Below are 23,433 nucleotides of genomic sequence, written 5' to 3' on the forward strand. Positions count from 1 at the left end.
TTCAGACTTGCCAGACTAGGCTGGTAAAACAGTTTGCTGCTTTCACTTGCAGAAAAGTCTGGGCATAAATCCTTATGCTAGCTGCCTCCCTTTCAAGTGAAGGCGTTTGTGCAGAAGCTACCCCTCTCTCTTTTTTTATTGTGCCCTGCCAGCTGATGCTGTCTTGCAGCACCTTGCACACTCTGGACGTTAGAGAGGTAACATGATGTATGTCACTCGGAACCCCAGGAAGCGTAACACTTACCAGACGTGTATATTACAAGATAAAATCATAGATTTGTTGCTTGGGAAATAAAGTGCTGCAAGCAGGGGAAAGCTGTGGTTTGGTTTTTTTTTTTTTCATTAATAAACTGTGTAAGAATTTGTAATATTTTATCAGCTGGTTAAAATTTAGAGGCAAACATCCCTAAACTTGGATCAGTTTAGGGGAGTGAAGATTAGTACTTGAAATCCACTGAAATAGGTAGACCTATGTGTATGTTTTTGTTTGGTATTTTTCAAAGTATTTATACTGGTTATGTTGAAATATTTGTGTTAAGATTTTTTTTTTCAACTATGTGAGAAGAATAGAGCATAATTGTAAGTAATGCAAGTTTGTAGAGTTACAAAACACTGGTCTGAGACTGCTGCTTATGCTGTATATACCTTGCCTATACCAAGCTCATTTTGAATAGGAGAGTTTGAAGTTTGAATGAGTTGCTCTGTGCTTACTGCATTTTTTTGGTCATTGATGCTACTGCGACTCCAGTTCTCTCAGACTAGGTTAGAATCCAGTGATTACCACATTTTTGTAATATGTTACTATGAAAACATTTTTTCTTTGATAGTGACTGAAACCAGTGTTTTCACATATGGAGCTGCTTCTATTTTAAATGCAACAAAAAATCAGGATTTTTGTTGAGTTACAAACCATAGCTGTACAGTTTTATCGGCTTGCAACTTGTTTTCTTCATCTTTTTGGTAGGAGTTGGCCAAATTTTCTAAGAAATACGTGACACACAGAGGGGAAAAAATCCCTTTGCTATTTGTGCATGGCTTTCATTTATCAGTAGATCCCATAAGATTTTGTATGCAATAGCAGCTGGGTGTATCTCTTTTCAGACATTGGACTCAGTAACTGTTTACAATTAACAGACTGAGACTTTTTATTTTAGCAAATCTCTCCGTTACACTGACAGTTATGTTTTTAAGTTTTTCCTCAATTTTTGGGAAAATGCAGTTAATTTTTCCAATGTTTCCAAGTGAGTACTTTGGACCTCCCACTGTGTCACTAGGGATTTGAGATTTTTCAGGTTCTTTATTTTTTTTTCATCAGTCTGCTGATGATTAAAAGAATGTCTCTGCAAACCTATGGCACATTGTGAAAGTACGTGGCATCAAGTCATGTCCAAGTAGAATTAGCCAAGATACTGGTTATCCAAGGGCCAATAAAATAACAACTTCTTGATCCAAATTACTTTGTATATCTTGTTGTCTGTCAAATACTAGTAACACAATCATACAGTCTGTTTGCTAATCCCTTGGCTTCCTTTAACAATGTGGGTATTTGTGAAGCATATTGCTTACAAAATGTCAGCTGCTGATCTTAAAGCAAACCTTCCCCTACAGTATTCTTATCTGCATGTGATTAGCTGTTGGAGGATGGTTGTATTCCTTACGCCAGACTGCTTTCTTTGAGGTGCTTTTTCATGCAATTAGTTGTATACTTTGATCGTCAGGTCACTGGTTCAATGCTATATAACCCAGGCTAATACTGCTTTAAAAAATCAGATTATGAGTAATATCACATGATGTTACAGGCATAACATTTTTATTTTTCAAATGTACTGTTGTTGCTTGTAATGATATATTTTTAAAGCAGATATTTGCGTTTACTAAACATGCAAAATTTTATTACTAAAACTGTGAAAGCAGGATGTAAGTTTCTTTGTTGTGTTATTACTCAGCTATTATGCTGCAGTTTTACTGATAGTCGTACTCTAATGTCCATATATGCTTAAATGCTGGTAGATTTTTACTCTTTCGGTTGCATTTGTGGAATGCTGTTATCACGGTCTCTTTTTTCCACTCGGTTTAGTTGCAGTTTCTGCATCTAAGACTTAGTGTGTTTCCCATTTTCATCCGGTTTTCCAAAAAAGATGAGGAGTTAGGTATTTTTATTCCTGAATCAACTTTTAAGTATTTTTGCTATGATTTTCCACTCAGCGGACTGTTGTAGCAGATGGAAACTGGCAAGCCAGATGAAAAGTTTAGATGATATTTTGACATAGGTGTTTGGGAATCTGTTTCAATTCTTCTTTATTACTTTGTTTCCAAGCAGCAACCATGTTAAGTAATTACAATTCTGTTCCAAGCAGCTATAGGTTGAGGTTTTTGTTTTGTTTTCTTTGTAATTGATGGTTTCACATATCATGCTATATCAAAAGTAGATCAACTTAAAAAAAAAAAAAAGTCTGTCATTTGTTGGTTTCCTGTGCTGTGCTTTTTTTTTCTAAAAAATGGCAGTCTGTTTAGACCAGAAATAGGCCCAATTTTATATTTAGAAGAGAGAATATTATTGTATTAAATAGCATCTAAGTATTAGAACTTGTTGAAAAAATAGCAATGCACGTTTTTTATTGGAAGAGGCAGAGTTGAAACATGAGGGATGTACCTATTTCATTAAAAGCTACATGAGAAATTACCAATTTTATAGTAAAACTTAAAAGAAGTTAACAAAGCCGGATTTCTACTAAAACAAAGGAAAATTATTTGAAATCTCAGAGTACAGAAGGTCTTGTAGTATGCAATATGGAAAATCTAATTTTGACTGCCTTGACTGGGGTAAGTGCTTGCAGTACTCTTATTCCAAAAGCTTTGTTGATACTAATTCAGTTTCACTTTGTGTTACTGAACTAGGAAACAATCACATGTGTGGAAAATAAGTTAGATTTTACTTGGTCAAAATCATGCAGACAGTATAGTAGAGCAGGAATTGCTATATAATTCCAGTTTACTGATGTATTTCTTAAGCCATTGTTACCTGCACAAGGATGATGGGATTGCTGTGTATTTTACTCAGGACTGCTCACTCTCTGTCCACACTTTGTAGCTTTCATTTCAGTTAGTGCCCATTGAACACTCTGAGAACAGTTGATGTTTTTATTCCAGCCTTAAGTAGTGCCAAATGTGCTGTAGTTGGATTATATGTATTTTATTCTGTTTTCTTACAACACTGCAGAAATATTACTGATGATGAATCCTCAGTGGATGAACTGAGAGGCACGCTGCGGTTTTTTGCGTCTGTGTTAGTTCGGAGAATTCACAAGGTAAGGTGACTTAAAGGTATTATTGTTGGTTTTCTGTGAGAAATAACTGATGTCCATATGTAGAGAGTTCTTCAATTTTTTTTAAAATGCTGATTCCAAAGTCAGTCTTACAGAGAGTATAGGCAGTTTCCACTGAATTATCTTTTTGCGGTCTTTGTTACCTCATTCTGGAGCTTATCCCATTCTTGGTTATTTAACCGTCTTTGAAGGTTCATCAGTGGAAGTGTTTAATATCTGGTTGGATGGGGCTTTGCGCAGCCTGATCTAATGAAAGATGTCCTTGCCCACGGCGGGGGGGTTGGACTAGGTGATCTTTAAAGGACCCTTGCAACCCAAACCATTCTGTGATTCTAGCAAATGGATATATTTTTTTACACCAGTGCAAGGCATTGTTAAAACCTTGGAATGATCTTTTAGCTGTCTTCTAATGACTTAATCAAAGTGGAAAAGATTTCGACAATTATTGAAAAAGAACTGTTAGAAAATGGTTAGTGTACCCATCTCATAGCTTCTGCTTGCTTGACTTGTTTAAATGCAGACAAGGTCCTTACATTGTCTATAAAGAGTATCAGAATTAAAACAGGTATCGTTCTGTTATTAATGTAGTTCGTAAAAAACATTCTGAAGACTAAAAGATTCAATTTTTTTATGCGCTGTGTTTAATATATTAACGTATGTACTCTCTTTTCTGGTAGAGTGCTTCAAGCCAGCTTTCTGGCTGTTCCAAGCCAGAAGAGTTACTCAGTTTCCAGATTTATTCAGTGCTGGCTCCTTTGTTGGAGCAACTACCATAAATATGTCTTTTTTTTTTTTTTTTTTCCCCCCCCTCCTTAGTAACAGCAATGTTTCCTGACCTACAAGTTGTACATGTACTCTGTCATAACTGATTAACAGCCTGATTCTGTCCTTGTTGTATATCAAATCCAGATGACTTTCTTGTTTACTCTAACTCAAGCATGTTGCTTTTTTAAAGTGAGTATGGGAGAAGGTTAGGAAATGTCCGTGCAACACAGACATTATATGGAGGTATGAAAGTGGAGTAAATCTTTCAAAGTGAAAATCTAGAGCAAGGTCTTGAAATTTAATTTTGAGTTTTAATACGTGTGGGTATTAGTTGCATTGTTAGTAGATCCATTGTTGATTCAGAAAATTATGATGTCTCCTCTATTGATCAGGTAATAAGATATTACTCATGTTATCTCAGATCAGCTATAGCGTCTTTAAGTAGTGTTAATTTACCATATTTGCTTTGGACAGTAATTAATTAAATGTAATGTCTTCAGTTCTATGTATCTGGGTAGACAATACGTGCAAAAAAACTTAAAACATATGCACATATTAAGCACAGTCAGGGGAACTACAAAATGAAGATTATCACAGAAATGCATTTCTCTCTACAGATGTTTGGATTTATTTGTGTATATCCTACAGAGTAATATCATTAATTCTGTCTCTTTGTGTGAAGTGATACAAGTATCTCAGGCAAAAAGATACTCATATTAACTTTGTGTTTTGGAACAAAATTGAAACTTGGCATGCTCAGCCATTTAGGGGAGCATGGTTGCTTATGCTATGCTATATTTTTCAGCTCATTTTTTTTTTCAGCTTTTTTTTTTTTTCTGCTGAACAAGTGTTTCTGTGTGTACACATGCCCACATACAGATTCCGACAGCCTTAATAGCTGTGAAGCATGTACTACTGAAAATGTGTGTAGAAGTCAGAGTTGATACACACATTGCAAATAAAATACCAATTTTTTGTCGGTTTAGGAATCCTAGTTTAAAATTTCAATAGTTAACTGAAAAGATAGAATGCTTTATAGCCTTCCAGCTCTGATACAGTGTCCTTTATAGCCTCATCTGAGAAGAAATTAATCACCGATTGCACAATAAAATAGTCTTATACCTTTGCCAAATAGCAGTCTTTCAATTTGGATTTGTTATTAAGTGCTTGAAAGCGATAGTTCTAGCTAATAGACAAAATCTGTAAATTCAGGAACTACTATGTGTAAGGAAAACCAGACTTTTTTCCTTTTTTTCAGTTATAGCTTGGATCTTTTCGACAAATAATCTTCTATGAATTCCTTTGTTTTCTTTGTTTTCTGTTTAGGGCTGCTTAGGTGGGTTTGTCGGGACACGGTTGCTGAACAAAGTGACCAGCACTTCAGACTAGTTAGCTCTTGAAATACCCCCCCTGCCTCAATGTGGAATTTCCTTATTGTGGCCATTTCTGGGTTGGTTATAGGTTTTGAAGGGAAGTGAAGGTGTCCCTTTGTATGATGTGGGTAGACCTGCATCTGGTTGAAATTTTTGTCAAAAGTTGATATTATCTACTAAAAGTGTCGGTAACAGTTTGCTTGCTGTGCTTTTTGACTCACCTCTGCAGGAATAAACACTCCCCTGTCCCTATGTTCTGTAGGAAACTCCTGGTTGATTGAAATTACTGTTGAAATGTGAGTCTAAAAGGACAGGGTTTTCCACTGATGAGCAGAAGCTCCGACTTTCTTGCTTGTAAATAGGAGTTGACCTTAATTTAGTTCCAGGAGTTCTAGCTGCTTGTACTAGCTTGGCTGGGCTGGCCAGGTCAGGTCATAGCTGTGCACCTGCAACGTTACAGGGCAGTGTGCTGTTCTCCTTGCACAACTGAATAAACAACCCACTTTTCTGTCGGCTCTGGTGGGGCCTTGGCAATTACAGTTCTGTCCTCGACTGGGAAAAAGCACTTTTATGCTTCTGTTTCATTACTTCAGGTCTTTGTTTGACTTAATACTGGGGAGAGACAAACCCATTAGGAAAGAAACTTGTTTGGAAATCTTAAATTTTGAGCATTTGCAACTATATTTCTGCTTCTCTGAAACCTCTTTGGCTCTTGCTTAAAATAAAGGGCGTGCAAAGTGTTGAATCAGTTTCTAGATAAGTTTCTGTGGAAACTACGGCAACTGATAAAGAAGAATCCCTTGAAACCGTAAAGCCTGGGGACTGGGTGGCTGTGGAGAGAAGCTCTGCTGCAAAGGACGTGGCCCCATGGTAGACAGTAAGCTGAGTACGAGCCAGCAGTGTGTACTGTTAATAGAGCATCCTGGGCTGTATTAACAGGAGCAGAGCCAACTGATCGGGGAAAGTGATTATCTGCCTTTAGTTAATGGTCTTTGGACAGCATCTAGGAGCCCGGTTTTGGGCTCCCCATTACAAAAGAGACATTAGTAGAGTGGAGCAAGTTCAACCAAGGGGCCACCAAGATGGTTGGGGCTGGAAAGTTTGACCTGTGGAGGTCCTGAGGTCTGTTTGTGCCTAAATTGTTCTGTGATTTTCCTTTCATTTTCGTAGCCATCAAGGAAAGCATAAATGCAGGATTCTAATACAATCCTTGATTAAATCATACGTGCTTTTTTTTTGATTCACGTGGTGTCATTGACATTAACAGTCACCTTGACTCAGTAACTCAAATTTTCTTTTGGTTCTGTCATTACCTGAGCTGTGACTTTTTTTCTGCTTATCATAGAGAGGAAGGTTTCACTTAGCTTTTATTCCTTGTGGACATGATTGCTGAGGGATTGCTGAGGGTTAAGGTATACAAATACTAGAAGCAGAACATTGTTAACTTGCTTTTGTTCGTGGTCAGATCTTCATGTGGAGCAAAGCTTCGTATACTGTGACTTGGAAATCAAGCTGCATTACTATAATTATTGCAATGGAAGAATCGTAATGGGAACAAGCTGACAATAAATGTGTTAACACTATTATTTATGGCATTTAGTTCTACATGATGTTATATGCTTTGCCCAGAAGAATGAACATACTGTCAGTTCATGAGAGAATTAATGGGTTGTTTCTTAAGGGTTCATTTTATGGTTAGAATGGGGACATATAAGCAAATTAATATGTTTGATAGTTGTCTGTAATAAATTTGAGCAAAAAGCCCTAGAACAATTCTGGGTTTATTTTAAAACTATTCTTTAGGTGGATATTCCAACTGTTGTGACAAAGAAAATGCTCAAGGCAGCGATGAAACACATTGAAGTGATAGCCAAAGCCAGGCAGAAAGGTAATGTAAACACTTAATATCTTGTCAGTTTCAAAGGGTAAGTGTAAATGTTTCTTTACCATGTTTGTTACTATATTTGCTAAATCTTTGCATCTTCACTGCCTTGTCTTTTTTTTTTTTTTTTTTTTTTAAGTGATCTTTTTGCATTTTTCTTCTGGAGGTTGCAAAGACAAATAGGGAAAAAGTTACACTACAAATAAATCTCTCAGTTTTGATTTTCATTTCCCCACGTTGAAAATACTAAATTTCTTTCTCTGTATAGTAAACAGGAATGTGTTTTTTGTTTATTCAGGGCGATCAAGATCATTTAACAAAGCTTCTTGAAGTTTTTCCTCTATATTCCAGATGAGCAATTATAGATGAAAGGATTTGCATGTCCATGAACTGTATTGTAACTGTAACTCATAGCTACAATGATTTTGCCATCTGTACGCTAACATGAACAGTGGAGTTCTTCAGTACATTGAAAAGTTAGGTTTATAAGTCACAGAGAGACTTTGAACAGTAGCATGTTTAATTATTATCCCCCCAAAAATATCTTCACAAGCCTAATGTAAAAATTATATTAAAACTTCACACTGAAGGAATATTTGCAAAATATTTGCTTATAAAAGAATACTTCCAATGCTTCCTGTTGGAAAATAGTTACCTTTATGTTTTTTTCACTGGCTGTGTTCCACTAAATGGCTGTATCCACTAAATGTGGTTTCATTTTAAGCATAGATGTTTACTTTAACTGGAGTCATGAACTTTCTTCCATTCCCTCAAAACGTCTGCTTGATATCCATAAATATAAGCCATTGGTTCTGTGGTAATGAATAACATGAATTATGAAGACATAGTGTGATCATGTTAGATGTCTTTGGTGGCACAACAGCAATTTCAAGATAATAGATTATCTTGCAGTGCTGAAGATGCCAGATTTCATATTTCCTTTGATTTCTACTGAGGAGTTGGAAACACTTCTCTGTAGCAGCAAAGAACTGTATCTTAAATGTACAGCGTTGAAAATATAGCCATTTTCTTCAGTGTTCTAAAGGAAAAGGCTTGTTCCCCGAGGGCAGATATGTGAAGTAGCAGCTGAAAGTAACCTTTAGTGGTTCTTTCTAGTAAAGGTTGCTAAACCAGCCACCGTAATACATCGTTCCGAGGCAGCTTTCAGACCTTGCTTCGGTTGCCAGTTGAGCCTCGCCTTTTCTGTTTGTTTTTCTCAATCCTTTTTCAAATGATTGCTTTAGGGGGCATTTCCTTATATCCTACTCTTGGTACCCTTATGTCTTTTAGTAATTCCTCGCTGTTTGCACAGACACCTCCATGATTCATTACCTGTTCTTGCCAGAGAACACATTCCTCCTCTCTGCTGTTAGTGGCACCAACTAGGCAGATTTATCAGGCAATATACATCCCTGCATCCCCCATATCAGCTGATACCACTTGTTCTTGGCTGTGAAGGACAAGCTAGCAGGCTTCTGCACTAAATTCAATATGCTGGAAACAAGCTTTAACCTTCTAGGTAACAGGTATGTATTTTGTGTCTGACCAGTGCTTAGTGTGGCTCTTGGCACGAGGCTGTGCCGGAATGCAGCTAGGTGTGATTTATTACAGCTCAGTTCTTGCCTTTGAAGTGACTTGAAGGAATACAATGTTGTTGCTTCTTAATATGTATAGTTTTTAATGTGATGAAGCAGGTATTCTTTCAACTCCATACAGCTACTTATAAGCAGCACTCTTGGAGATCCTTGTACTGTTTTTGGTTTGATTTAAACTGTGTTTAAAACATGTTCATTCACATTTGTTTCTAAATGTTCTGAGCAGGGAACAGATACGTAACAGGATGGAGTAAAAGTTGTAGTTGATTTCAAATTGTGTTGTAGGCTGGTCAGTTATGTAGAAGCCAAATGAAAGGGGGACTGTGAAGGAGGTCAGGGAAAAAGCAAATAGAGGCAGACTTTGGGCAAAGCAGATTTTTTGAAAAATCAAGATGTTGAGTTCTTCAGTAATTGTAAATGAGAAAACATTCTGGAAAGCATGCAAACTGCAATTGTTTGGTGAAGGAGTTCTTATTTCAATGTGGGGTTTTATTTTTACATAGCCAGGCTTCAAAGACATTGTATCCCTTTTTGGCAGTTGTATATGTACTAAAAGTATTAACTTTTTAGCTCAAATGAAAAGCAATCGTCTCTTATGTCACAATGAGAAAAAAGCTGAAACAACTTGTAATACTGCTTTTTTTACTTGCAGTAAAAAATGCAGAATTTTTGCAGCAAGCTGCTTTAGAAGAATATGGACCAGAACTCCATGTTGCTTTGAGAAGCCGAAGAGATGAGCTTCACTACTTAAGAAAACTTACTGAACTTCTGTTTCCTTATATTTTGCCCCCAAAGTCAACAGAGTGCAGGTATAGAAATTATTTAAATTTTATTCTTTAAAGTATCTGTACACTATGTAATACAGTAATTTTGGGGAGTGAAAGAATGAACTCCAAAGTTATCCTCCTCATCCCTTCTTATCCCTTTAAAAATAGCACGCTTAAGGTATTATTAAATACAAAAATATTTCCCAGTAAAATGTAACAACATTGGAAACTTGACTTAGAAAATTATGTAATCTAGCATTGGTTCTGATTTTTTTCTTCTTTTTTTTTTTTTTGTTTTCAGATCCCTGGCTCTTCTGATAAGAGAGATTCTGCCTGGTTCTGTTTTCCTTCCCTCAATGGATTTTTTAGCTGATCCTGTAAGACTTCAGAGCACAGGAATAATCTTAATTTATTCAGTATTACTGTTTTCCTACTAAGTATGTTTTGGTAAAGCAAATGATGCACGATGACTTTAGTGCTGTGCATTCTTACTGGGTAAAAGGAAAAAATCTTGCGGCCAACTTTTTTGTTTGTTCATTATAACCAATTTGAGTGCTTAACTGGCTGAACTAACTTAAAATACAGTATTGGAATGATCTCTTAAGAATGCATTTTTAATGAAGGACTGTAATTCCTGTCAAATGGGAAAATGCTGTGCTAGTATAAGCACCTTCAAATTGCTATAGCTACATTTAAGCAAGAACTCAATTACTTGAACTCTAGCTGTATGTAGCTTTATAGCAGTCTAAGTAAACCAGCCTCTTTTGCAGCTTTATTGAAATAAATTCTTTTGTCCTTAATTCTGCAAATAAGATGGCATTTATTTCTAAAGGGAGAACGCTGCCATCTTTGGTTTTATTTATGCATGTATTTTAATAGGCAAATTCCAATACTTTTTGAAGGTATTGCCTAGCTGCAAACAGAAAGTACTGTATCTGTGAAAGTATTAGTAATTCATTAGATCTGCACTAATAGTAAAAATACTTACTAGAGCTTTCCTCCACTGGGTAAAGGATGTTTCTGTGCAGATCTCTTCAGAAATGCCCTGACTTGTAAATATTTAGGGAGACTGTGAAAGCTCAATTCTGAAACATGTGTTGCCAGGCTTTGGTTTTTTAAAGCATTAATAAACTCACAGGTTTATACTTAGGCATAATGTAGTAGTGAAATGATTTTCATCTGATTTGTTGAGTTTCTTTAATATTAAATTTTGTATTGTTTTCCTGCAGGACACTGTCAACCATTTGCTGCTGATCTTCATTGATGATAGTCCAGTGAGTATTGACAAAGTTAAAACAGTAGTAATTTGTTCCCCCATTAAGGAAGCTTTCTTGCCCAACTGTCTCTTGACCTTTTTTTCTGCAGCCTGAGAAAGCAACTGAACCTACTTCTTCATTGGTTCCATTCCTTCAGAAATTTGCAGAACCAAGAAATAAAAAGCCATCTGTAAGCAAAGGCAACATTTATTTCCTTTCCTTCTTTGGATAAATGTTTTTGTTCTAAAACTCTTTGCATTATTTATGTACTCACTGAAACTTTGAAAATTGGCTGACTGCATTTTTTGACTTACTAAGGTACTGAAACTGGAGCTAAAGGAGATCAGAGATCAGCAAGACCTTCTATTTCGGTTTATGAACTTCCTGAAACAGGAAGGGGCAGTCCATGTGCTGCAGTTCTGCCTGACTGTAGGTAAGATTGCGTACGTGTGCTGAGGTGTATTTCATGATCTTTAAAAGCTTTAAGCATTTGCATGTTGAAGTGAATATTCAGTCTCAGAACTAGGCAGCGTTGTTAAGCAATGTTAACCTCTTCAAATCTGCGTTCACTTGAATATGTCCTGATTCTTGAATACTAATCTTGGCAATGCTAATGCTGGTGTGGATTGTAGGTCTTATTTATATTTCTGGGTTTTGGTAGAAGCCGTATGTTTTAAAGCAGAATATTTTAGAAATATTCTAAATATTAGAATAGAATATTAGAAAATAGAAAAGAAAAGAATTCTGGCCACTGATACAAAGTACAAATGATTCTTTTTAATATGTAGTTATGGTGGTTATTTCTGAAATTATCTGTTCATCACAAAATGCTTCTCATGTTCTTCTAGCTTTTAAAGTCTGATTTCTGTAAAGAACAGAAACATTAAAGGTGTTAAAACCTTCTATTCAGTAACTTGTATCTTGCTTATGAAGCGTGTAATTGGATTTACCATTACACAAATGTTTCAAAAGCTTTCTATTTTATAATAGTAAGGTTTTCTGTGAAAGTTCTGTAAGTTAGAATGTTCATCTCAAGCTTTTTTTTGTCAACTGGCTTACCAAAATAATGTTGGTTTTTGCTTTTAGTAAGCAAGTATTTCCATGTTGCGTAGGAAATAATGGGTTTGTCTTCATTCCCAAGCCCATACATACACCAGAAAGATGTCAAATACATTCAACAAACTTTCATCTCCTAAAATACTGTAGAAATCATTAGTCATTACATAAGCGAAATATAACTAATCTCTGTGCTTTTTATGCGTTAATAATCCTTCCAAACATGTTGGCTTTTTGTCAGAAAGTTCCTATCCTCACCAAAAATCCAACAAAGCAACGGCCTGTTCAGTGCTGGTGGTACTTTCAGGGGGGTTCTACACTGACCCTTCCAGAGTTCTCTAGAGCTGCTTCCCTCCAGCAGGAGGGCTACTCGGAATGTGGCTGTTGCCCATGATCAATGGTTTTTTGGGGGTAGACATGAAAATTTTCTTTCTTCTAAACTTCTCCTGCATTCTCATAAGTGGCAAACCTGTGTATTAGCTTATAAAACAATGAATGTCATTTAGGTCTCTCAAGTTACGCTGTCCCAAACTGTCTACTGTAGTTTGTTCTTCACTTGATAGAAATATTTTGGCTAAGAATCACTTACTGAGGAAAATAAACAACAACAACAAAAAAACACCAAAAAAAATCCCACCAGAAAAATCCAGAATGATCTAGGCAGATTTTCTCTAGGTTAAGTTTATTTTTGTCTATTACTTGAAAAATTAATCAAATGCTCGAACACTACCTGATTTTCCCTCTTTCCGGCCAGTAATCACGCTGTTAACAGGATGGGCCAATAAATCAAGTAGGATTGCACAATAATTGTGCTGAATAGAATTTTTATTTTGCCAGGGGAAGTTCATTTTCAAGTTAGTCTAATACTAAAGATATTAAAAATATTACGATGGATTGGGTCTTAGAAATGAAATAGTATGGGCAGATGACTGGTATAAAGGGCTGCTGGGGCTCCATGTGTGTTTAGCATGAACTGGAAATCATGCTAAAAGAAAACTACAATTTACAGTTTGGTAATTTGGGAAGAAAAAGATCATTCTTCTGATTCAGGAACAACTTCATGGATTTATCCTTACTGTGGTAAGGGATGTTTAGTTTTAATTGCAATAGATTTTCAGTAACAACTTTATGAACAAATCTGGATTACAGTTAATAAGGTAGCTACCTCATTACTTGAGATTTTGAGATGTCTTATGTTTCTTCATTTTAAAGTTTTGCAAATTACTGTATCTCCTGGAAAATGGGTTGATGCTATAGGTTGGTTCAAGATGCTATTTGTTTGCCAAGTTGATCAACAAATACATTGTCTTTACTTCTTAGAGGAATTCAATGACCGAATTTTGCGACCAGAACTATCAGATACTGAGAAGATGTCTCTTCATGAGGAAGTACAGAAAATTTACAAAACTTACTGCTTGGATGAAAGCATTGACAAAATCAGATTTGATCCTTTTATTGTGGAAGAGATTCAAAGAAGTAAGTTTGAATTTGAAAGGAATAATTTACACTGGAATTTAAGCAGCATTCTTTAATAAAGTGAAGACTAATTCATCTAAATATGATCAACCTTTACTTTTGCCATAGTTTGAAAAATTATTACCCCCTTGTTATATTGTGCTTAAGCCTTGTTTGTCAGTTTATTTCTATTTTTGTCAGACTTACAGCAGTTAGCAAAACAATCACAAACTAAGACCAGAAACCCCCCTCAACTTTATATGCCTATATATGTATTTATAAATTTTTTTTATAGTTGCTGAAGGTCCCTATATGGATGTTGTGAAACTTCAAACCATGAGGTGTCTTTTTGAAGCTTATGAGCATGTTCTTTCTCTGCTTGAGAATGTTTTTACTCCTATGTTCTGTCACAGTGATGAGGTAAGTGTGAAAGATGTGAAGAGTAGTCTTAGATTGTATTTGTTTTAGGATACCTTATTTAGAAGTCATGTGCATGTGGAACTTAAAAATCTGTCTTTGTTTTCCACTTTATTTAACATTCCAGGGGTGAGACCAGTCTCAGTATGAAAATTGAACTTATTTTAGTTCAACACAGAATGAAAAAACACCCTTCATTTTTTGATGTAACAATTTTTGTATATTACTACTATTACAAAATCCTCTCCACCCCTTCTTTTATAATTGCAGATTCAATGCAAAAGTAATTTGCGTGATAGATATACAACACTACCAGGAATCTCTTTCTTTAAGCATCATTGTATTTTTAAAAGTAAAGAAAGGTACAAAGGTTGTATTTAGGTACTTTCAGTGTTATGCATCCCAGCAGCTAAAAGTAAGGTCTCTGCTTTCAGGAAGGTCATTCAAAGCAATTTACTAGGTATTTTAAGATTGCTCTGTGACTGCGTACTGAATGCAAGTTTTTTTAAAAAATTAAATAATACATCTAAATTTTTGTTATATATATGTATTTTTATATATATACACACACACAATTATGTAAATCTATATATATGTATAAATAATTCCCCACACTGCCTAAGCTGCCTAAGGCCTTCTAATAGGAAACACTCAGGAGTGAGTCAATTCTTGTCCGTTTTAGTGTTTGTGTGTGTAAATCAGGTTGCGTATGTTAAACTTCTCGCATTATTTTGGAGCAGAATACATTGACTTGTCCTGGGAATAGGTAGTTAACCTTACTTGGCACTATTCTTAATAAAGTGTATTTCTAAGAAATAGTTATAAGGCTTCAAATGCTTGATTTTTTTAAATTGTATTTTTCTAACAAGGAAAAGACATGGATTTTAGTACTTAATTTTAGTTTTATTTCTGTTTTGGTTTTCATTTGTCAACCTCAAAACTACGTAAAGTAAAATAAGTAGTCCTGGGAGCATGTATTGCAAATTTGGTCTGCCCTTTTCCAAATGAATATTCTAAGTGCTAGGTTATGGTCACCTTGCCTTTTGTTTTGTTTCCTGAATATGCAATGTCGTGACATAGTAGCCCTTACCTCAGTTTGTCCAGTGTTTTCTTTGATACCTTGTTTATCTGTTGTAGTACTTCAGACACCTTTTAAGAGGAGCAGAGTCACCAACACGCAATTCGAGGTTTAACAGGTAAGTATGGTAGAATCTTTTAAGTGTGTTTGGTTTTTAGTTAAAAGCATCAAAATATTAAACTAGGAATTTTGCTACTGCCTGATACTAACGACTCAATTTTGGGGTCTTTTATTTTTTTTTAATGGACAAATTACTGAAGGGGCAAACAATATTATACACGGTGTCTTTTTGCTTTCAAGTGGTTTACGTTAAAGAATTCTAAATGTGATATAGACCTCAACATTTGAGAAGGGGGAAGGGAAAAATAAAGGTACAGTGAGAATAAGATAACATGGAAATAAAGTGGTGAGAAAATTGACTGTATATATAGAATACAGTTTTGTTGGTGCAGAGCTGTGTCATCTTGGATTTCAGCTCTTACAGGGGCAGGTGCAGTGTACCCTGTGTCTAACCAATCCAGTCACACAGTGGGAATCTGCCCTTGTTGTAACAAAGATGATTTGCCGTTTCTCCTAGGTCAAATGTGTTTTCTGTCCCCCAGCTCGCCCCATTCATTGCAGAAATGTAGCATCAGAAGCCTTGTTTCTGGGTTTGGGCTATATACTTAGAGACCACCTTCAGGCTTCTTAGGGCCTGTGGGGGAGAAGAGCATCTCCTGCGGTATGGATGGGTGATTTTCCGCTGTGGCGTTAGGCTGAGTAAGCTTGAAGCCTCATAATTTCTTGTCTTTCGTTTTATGCTAGATGGCTCAGTCATAGACTAGCCCAACTGAGTTACTCTTACCGTCTAGCCAAAAGAAGGAAAACTTCAGTGAGACAGTCTTTAATTTAGATAGACTTTCTTTCTTGGTGTGAAATAAGATCCATGGTGGTGAGAAAATGCTGGTGTTTATCATCTTAGATTACTTTTCTAGAGGAGTAATGACAATTTATTTAACTTCTACTTTCATCAGAGATACACCTAGCAGCAACCCTCTTGATTTGCAGCTGACTGTGAAGTGTGTTATTGTGAGATCCCTTTCTCTTCTGCTGATGTTCTTCAAAAACTACATGATCGTTCTCTTGAAAGTATCTCCGTTGGTGACATCTATTACGTGGTCATAGTTCTTGTAGATCCAGGACTCCAGCTTTGGTGTAGAGCTTTCTCAGATTGGTGCTGACAAGCTTCTGTTTCCTTAGTAAAGAGGCATGGAGGGCAGCTAGACCAAACTGCATTTCTCCCCTGCGTGATACTCCGCTAGGAACGGTGACCTTACAACACACTCTGCTTGCTGTCAAAGATGGCTACAGGGTTTCATCCAGACCTCTAAATAGGCCTTGTGGTATCTTTCCTAAAATTAGTCTTATCAAGGGTTGAAAGTATCCTGTCATACACTTCGTAAATGTAGTTAAAGTGCAAAAACATTTAAGTCACCTCCTTGGCGCTTGACTTTTCAAAACAGGGTGAAATTACAGGCAGTCTCTACCTAGAGATTTTTAAATGTATCTCTGGCTACAAACTAAACTTTGTTTGGGAAACTGTTACAACGTATTCCTCTGGAGTTCAAACAGTATCCCTACCATTACTGAAAATGGATCTGGTTTACATTTTAGAACAGTTTGAATGCCTTGAGTATATATGCTGGTGTACGGTATGAGATACTGTATGGTCCTGAAGTGGTGCCTCAGCGATTATTTCCATGAAGCAGAGGTCTTATCAGAGGTCCTGTCTGCAAGCATTTTGCCTGCTGCTTTGGAGTTTCCCTCTGCAGAATATGGTACAGTCAGTCACTGCTGGGGGGGGGGGGGGGGGGGGGGGGGGGGGGGGGGCGGGAAATAATTTAAAAACGGTTACATATGGAATTAATCCAGAAGTTATCCATATGCACATACCTTATCTTGCCTTCTCTTCCCTATTCTAGCATTAGTTCCAGTTGAGAGAACTTATATGCAAATAGATTAGGGTTTTTTTCCGTATCTTTGATGCTTTGCAAGGGGTACTCTGTGTATATTGTATAGATACTACTGGTTAAAAAGTCAGATAAAGTAATATATATGAAATCCCGGTGGAATGTACGTGTGGGTTATGTGTTGAAAGATTTCACTTATTGTAAGAAAAGAAAATTATAGAGCAGTTTCTAGAAAACACAAGTGGGAAAGTAGGAGGAAGTGTCTATCTGTGCGATTTCTGGTTTGAATTACTTCTTTGAACTGTAAAAAATAATCATGGCTTTTTGTGTACAGATAGGACAAGTAATGTGCTGTGAAAACTGCTAAGGTAATAGATCAGAAGTTACAAGTATTTCTGGAGTGTAAAGAAGTCACATTGAGGGTATTCTGATAATTTGATAACTAGCTGTGGTTGTCAACATTTAACTCCGTAACTGGTATTTTCCACCTAATGTTTAATGTGTGCGGCGAATGAAAACTGATGTTTTAAGTTGCAGTTCTAGCAACTTAATTTTGGGTGTGTAGAAGAGAGGACAAGAATTCGCTCTCCCTCTCTCATATTTATGTATTTATAATACATTACTACATTACTTAAAGATATTCTGTGTTGGAAGTCTTAACAAAAAAAGCAAAGCTGTTATGCGATGTAAAATCCCAGATTTCAGGATAGCTATACATCTGTCTTGTTTTTCTATACACATGACCACATACTGAAATAGATACATCGTGATTCCTCATCATTGGGATAGCAATGCAAATAAAACAATTTTTCAAGTAAGGGACCAAGCAGAAAAGATACTAACAATTCTGAGGAGTGGTTAGGAGTAAAACCTACAGAGTTAAAGTCTCTGAACTGTTGGGTGCAATGTAATTGTTTGTCACCATCGGTTCCAACTTGGTGGGTTATGTTTCCAGTTGCACAGTTAACATGACTAAAGACAGTGTAAGATGCCCTAGCATCAGTTCATCTTGTAAAACAAAAATCTAAAATTTGAGTATTTCAATCCCTTATCAGTTTGTCCAGAATTCAGGAGCGTCAGTGAAATAAAATCACGTGTGCGGTGACTGTGTTCATCTATTCAAATGTCATAATAAATGACAATAGATTCAATAGATGAATTAAATAGTTCATCTATTTAAATGTCTTGGTTGGAATTGCTGAGCATTGGCTGAGGCATTGGTTCCATGTACCAACTTATGTAGAATGTAAAAATGCACGATGGTTCTTAAAATCCATGAGAAGGGAAGAAAGGGGGGGGGGGGGAAGTGTTTTTTACTATATCTAATATGAGGGGGTAGGGAATGGTATTATCACATAAAATAAGTCCACAGCCTTTTCTTTGTATTGGGTGAATGAACTAGATTCCTACGTGACTTCTGAACATAGGTTACAGAAAAAGTTAGCTACCTGTTTGGCACTACAGGTAACTTTAAGAATGAAAGTCGGTTCTCTGTAAATTGGTAGCTGCTTGTGGTGAACGTCAGTGAAGACCTGAAAGTTTCAATAACTGAGGTTTTAAATACAAAGGCCAAGGCTGTGATGGTGAAACATGGAGGGACCGTTTGCATTTCACTTTCCTAGGATTTTAGGTCAAGAACTCCTAATTGCACCACGTGTTTTATTAACTTGTAGTGATGCTTGAAGCCTATTCAGTTTTGTTGGGATAGGTCTTGCCAAATTTGGTTGGATTTTGTTGTTTGGTTGGTTTTTGTTTGGGTGGGGTGTGGGGGGCGGGTTTAACATCATTTTCTCCTGGGCTCTGAGGTAATTTATGTGCCTGTTGTTGCAGAAGTAGCCTGAGTTTGGATGACTTCAGGTAAGTCTGTCTAACACTTGATAAATGTTGTGTGTTAGTTACGCTGCATCTATCATCACTGCATCACACGGCCTTTGTAACAGCAAATAACTCCATTTTATTTGTAAACAACATGTCAATGTCTTCTCTGAACTAAACTGCATTTCTCCCCATGAAAAGCTTTACTACTCATGTCCTCTTCACAAGTGTTTAGAAATTGGTTAATTACTAACTTCAGAAGTTTGCAGTATGTTAATATTGTTTGCTGTTAACGATTTGTTGCTAATAGTTTTGAAATAGATTTGTGTAACGTGAAGTTTGGGGGTTTTTTTTTCTGTGACTGCTAGCTGCTCCAAAATTTTCTTTACACCATGTCACATTTCCAGATCCAGTTTAAGGTTTTACTACTTAACTGCTTTTTTTGTCTTGCACAGCTGTATCCAGGATGATCGTTGCCTAACATTGCATGCAAATATAACCTTTTTATGAATACTATCAAGCACTCAAAGCCAGCAGTTCCCCAAATTAGTTCTCTCTGCAGCTTTTCTTGACTATTATAAGTTTGATTACAACATGTGCTATTTTTTATAATTCGCTCTAGGTAGTGTGTGATCACTCATTAATGCCTTAATAGCTGTTCAGTGGTGTTTTCTCATTATTGATGTGCCTCTTTAGATACATGATATCCAAACTTGGAAAACAATTTTTTGATTATAGACTTTTCTTTTAGAATTCATTAGAGCATCAGTATTACTTGTACTGTTCTTGAGTCTTCAGGGAAATTTATCGACCTCATTTTACAGGTTAGGAATCAAGGTATATAGACACTTTTTATCTTTCATGTGCCAGTTCAGTGTATTGAGTTGTAACTCGCTAGACTGTGGAGCAACAAGGAGTACTTGAGGCATAAGTGCCATTCATTGATTTTTAAGTGCAGCTGTATGCGCTCAGCATTTCTCCTAATTGGATGTAGGGGTTTCAGTCAGCCGAAACAACTTGTCTGGTACTTCTTGACCCGCGGAGGTTCACAAAAGCATTCTTCAGCTGCATGTCCGTGGCTGATCACTTGTGAAGATCTGTTTAGTGCACTGAATGAGGCAGGGAACCTGTAGGAAATTTATTTCACAACCATGCACGATTACAGAATGCCACAGGGCACAGTGGCACTAACGCAATATTTGGTCTGCAATTCCCAGCTGTACAGTGAACAATAATTGTAATTTTTTAATGTTGGGTATGTGTGACTTCTGGAGTGTTTTAAGGGGGGGGGAGGGGAAAAAGGAAAAATGGAAAAATGCATTCCAACCTCTTGTCACCTCCTTCATCAGGAATATTGGAACCTGTAAACTCTCCACTCGGAACCCTGCCAAGAAAGCAGCGATAGAATAATGCTAACAATAAGAAAAGTCCAATAGCGCTGTAACATGAATCAGCACTAGGGCGAGTGGGATACGTTTTCCAGCGCGTTTTGTGCATATATTTGTTGACAGGTCTTTGAAAAACGTTGTCTCTATTCTAAACCGGCCATGTCCTCTCCTCTTTCTTCCCTCATGCCTTGAACTTGATCATATTCTATTACCATCTCTTCCCTTCTGCTTCGCCCCATATTCGTTCACCTATTTTTACTTAGCTGGTGAATCTGTTAGGGTATTTTGTGTATTTCTTTTTTTCTTGCTCAGCTTCGTCAAAATTTTTATCATTCTGTTTGTCTGTCCATCTCTAATATCCACAGATTTTTTTTTCCTTGCTTTTCTAATCTGGTTTGTGCTCTGCATGCTTGCTTGAAGGAGTGGTTTGGCACAAATCCTTGTTCTCTCCATATGTTGTTCAGCATGTATCTCTGTATCCTCTTATTTACCAGTGTGTGTTCTGAATTTGTGTCTTCCTGTGAAGAGAATCCCATCACAGTTTGTCGCTTTATGCCTTTTCCAGTTTAGGATTGCTCTGTATTCCTTAGGCATAATCTTTGGGCTCAGCACGGGGTGGCTCCTAGCTTGTGAGGCTGAGTCCTGGCCCCGTCCTGCTCAGTACTGTCAGTACTGCAGTTACAGGCAGAGCTGTATTCTGCCTTCAGCTGGAGCGTGATCAGTGCAGGCAAGAACGGATCTGACCCTGGAGTACTCAGCAAATCTTGGAGCTTGTGCAAATTAATCAAAATTCTGAAAACTGCACAAGTTTTCACAGGAGCAATGAAAACTCCTTTGAGTCAAGCCAGAGGTCTGAAGTATTAACCTTCTAGAAAAGCTGTCTACTTTTGTCTGAATAAGGTTTGTATTTTGCTAGCCCAGTGTTAAGCTCCTGAACAAGATTCAGGTAGGTCCCCAATATGAAAAAGTTCAGTTCAGCACAGTAACATGTAGAAAAAGTTGTTTAAAAATTGGGTTAAATTGTTCAAATGTGGATACTAACAGCCAAGCAACCTTATTTTTGCTTGGCAGAGATAAGTAAGATAGATGGTGCTTGTCTGCTTTGGAGCTGATGATAATATGAGACGGAAAAAGCAAACACTTTTGTGAAACAGTGGATTGCTTATGCAATTTTAGTCATGTACACAGTCTGGGTAAAATTATAAACAGGAAGATTGTTAGTAACACGCACATGCACATTTTGAGTCAGCAGTTGATGTTGTCAGCCTGCTTTTATGGGTGTTGAAGATGCTTTACCTGCTGGTCTCTTCTGCTGTTTTGTTGATACTACTGTTCAGTAGTTAATAATTATTTGTTGTAAAGGAAAAAGAAACACTTAGTACTTTAGAGGACAAAAAAATATTATCCTAATTGTGCTTTTAATCTCAGTAGTCTATAAAGTTCTTTTGAGTCTTTGATTCTGCAGTTCACTGTATTGATTTTTAACCCACCTATCAACTGTATTTATTGAATCACTGTAAGTAATCTCAAGCCGATTCTGTATTCAACAAAAACATTTTTCTTTCCAGAATTACTAGCATTTCTACGTAAGCAATAATCTTCACTGTCAGGCCTTGTCTAAGGGTGTAAGAACTCTATAAAATCTGTTCTCTCAGTAAGGAGTGCGGTTCCTGCCCTGTTATCTTTCTTTTTCTATACCTTGTTGCTTTTTGGATGCTTTGTCCTAAGTGGCAAGACTTTAAAAAGTCTTCATCTTTCAGTCAGACTGGCTCTTCAAGCCAAGATTCTGCAGTTGCATCTGTTTTCTGTCACGCTCAGTCTTGCGCCTTGCACATTCCTCTTGTCTGTCCCTAATGCTTGAAAGTCGAGGCCGATCTTAAATGATACATGCTTGTAAAATTCTGGGATGGTTATTTTTTTTTAAAAAAATGCATCTAACTACACCATTTACAGTACTTGGCAAGAGTGGATAAATACTTAAATATGAGTACATAGAAAAGGACAGAGTTGCTGACCTTGGTCACATGAAACCTGTAGCAATACCACGGTTTCTGCTGTCAAAACAAAAGTGCTCTGCATAGTTAATTGTTTATTCTGTGTCCTGCATTACTAGGGTACTATTATAAGAGTGTTAATGTTTGCTCATGGTTAAGCACATGAGAATCCCTTATCGCTTAGAAGTGTAATCAAGAAATTTTGCTGATCGATAAGAGAACAGATTTGCCATGAATTAATTTCTGTTTAAGTGGAACTGTAAATATATTGGCTACTTGTTTATACAGTTGTTCCTCTTATCTGCAAACGAAGTGCAGTGGCCTGCTTAGCAGCTGTGTAATAATATGCCTTGTGTTGTGAACTCTGGCTCCTGTAATCCTAGGACCACACAGAAGAGAGGAGAATCATTTGGAATCAGCAGAATAGGCAACAAAATAAAAGGTGTATTCAAGAGTTCCGCGATGGAAGGAGCTATGTTGCCTAATTATAACTTAAATGAAGGAGAAGATGACTTTGTGAGTAAAAGCTTTAAATTTGTCTTTAAGTAGTCATTGTTGTTGGTTGGTTTTGTTTTTTTTTTTTTCTTATTTTGAGAGTATTATGTTTTTGCCTTTTCTGTGGTCTGACTTCACTGCAGGGTTTTCATATGCTGGCTTTTGGTTAAGTTGCCTTGTTTTCCCTGTATTCATTGACAAGCCAAGGCCACATCCCCAGGTGGTACGCCTCTTGAGGTTATTGCTTTAGTACAGAGAACTACTAAAAGTGGTGGTGTTGTCACTGGAATCGGGAATAAGAAAACTCAACACAAATGTAGCACTGAGAAGCAGGCATTCCTTTATTGCAGCACTGGATGCATGGGGGATCGCTCCACCCAGCATGCGTGCCATACGCTTCATTCAAACAAAATTATATAGTCCACACTTAGATTTAGGCATTACATTTCTTGGAAAAATCATACATATTCATTCAGTAGGTGGTACTAGGTAACGAGCATCACACACGCTCATTACAGGTATGTTAGAGTCTTCTAAGGGGTCTCAAACAATAGCTGATCCTATAGTTACAGCTGACTGATCAGTGAACCTTAATTTACTTCCCTTATACGGGGAGTCCAAGTTTGTTTCATTAGTGACCTATTGATTTTTAACCCACCTATCAACTGTATTTATTGAATCACTGTAAGTAATCTCAAGCCAATTCTGTATTCAACAAAAACATTTTTCTTTCCAGAATTGCTGGCATTTCTACATAAGCAATAATCATCACTGTCAGGCCTTGTCTAAGGGTGTAAGAACTCTATAAAATCTGTTCTCTCA

General features: G+C 36.8%; 1 protein-coding gene across 2 annotated transcripts in view; it reads left to right on the plus strand.

Moving 5' to 3' along the window:
• SNX14 (sorting nexin 14) overlaps nt 1-23,433 on the plus strand; it is a 55,112-nt gene that overhangs the window by 10,472 nt on the left and 21,207 nt on the right. Inside the window, exons 6-17 of one of the 2 annotated variants that reach the window (XM_040599553.1) lie at nt 3,221-3,308; nt 7,268-7,352; nt 9,594-9,750; nt 10,010-10,085; nt 10,938-10,982; nt 11,074-11,154; nt 11,283-11,397; nt 13,341-13,496; nt 13,771-13,895; nt 15,030-15,088; nt 18,750-18,776; nt 22,500-22,632. In XM_040599553.1, coding sequence (XP_040455487.1) covers nt 3,221-3,308; nt 7,268-7,352; nt 9,594-9,750; nt 10,010-10,085; nt 10,938-10,982; nt 11,074-11,154; nt 11,283-11,397; nt 13,341-13,496; nt 13,771-13,895; nt 15,030-15,088; nt 18,750-18,776; nt 22,500-22,632 — 1,147 coding nt within the window. The remainder of the gene's footprint in view (nt 1-3,220; nt 3,309-7,267; nt 7,353-9,593; nt 9,751-10,009; nt 10,086-10,937; nt 10,983-11,073; nt 11,155-11,282; nt 11,398-13,340; nt 13,497-13,770; nt 13,896-15,029; nt 15,089-18,749; nt 18,777-22,499; nt 22,633-23,433) is intronic. The other variant, XM_040599554.1, reaches the window with a different exon arrangement.

Source organism: Falco naumanni, chromosome 6 (assembly GCF_017639655.2).
Source record: "Falco naumanni isolate bFalNau1 chromosome 6, bFalNau1.pat, whole genome shotgun sequence".
NCBI lineage: Eukaryota > Metazoa > Chordata > Aves > Falconiformes > Falconidae > Falco > Falco naumanni.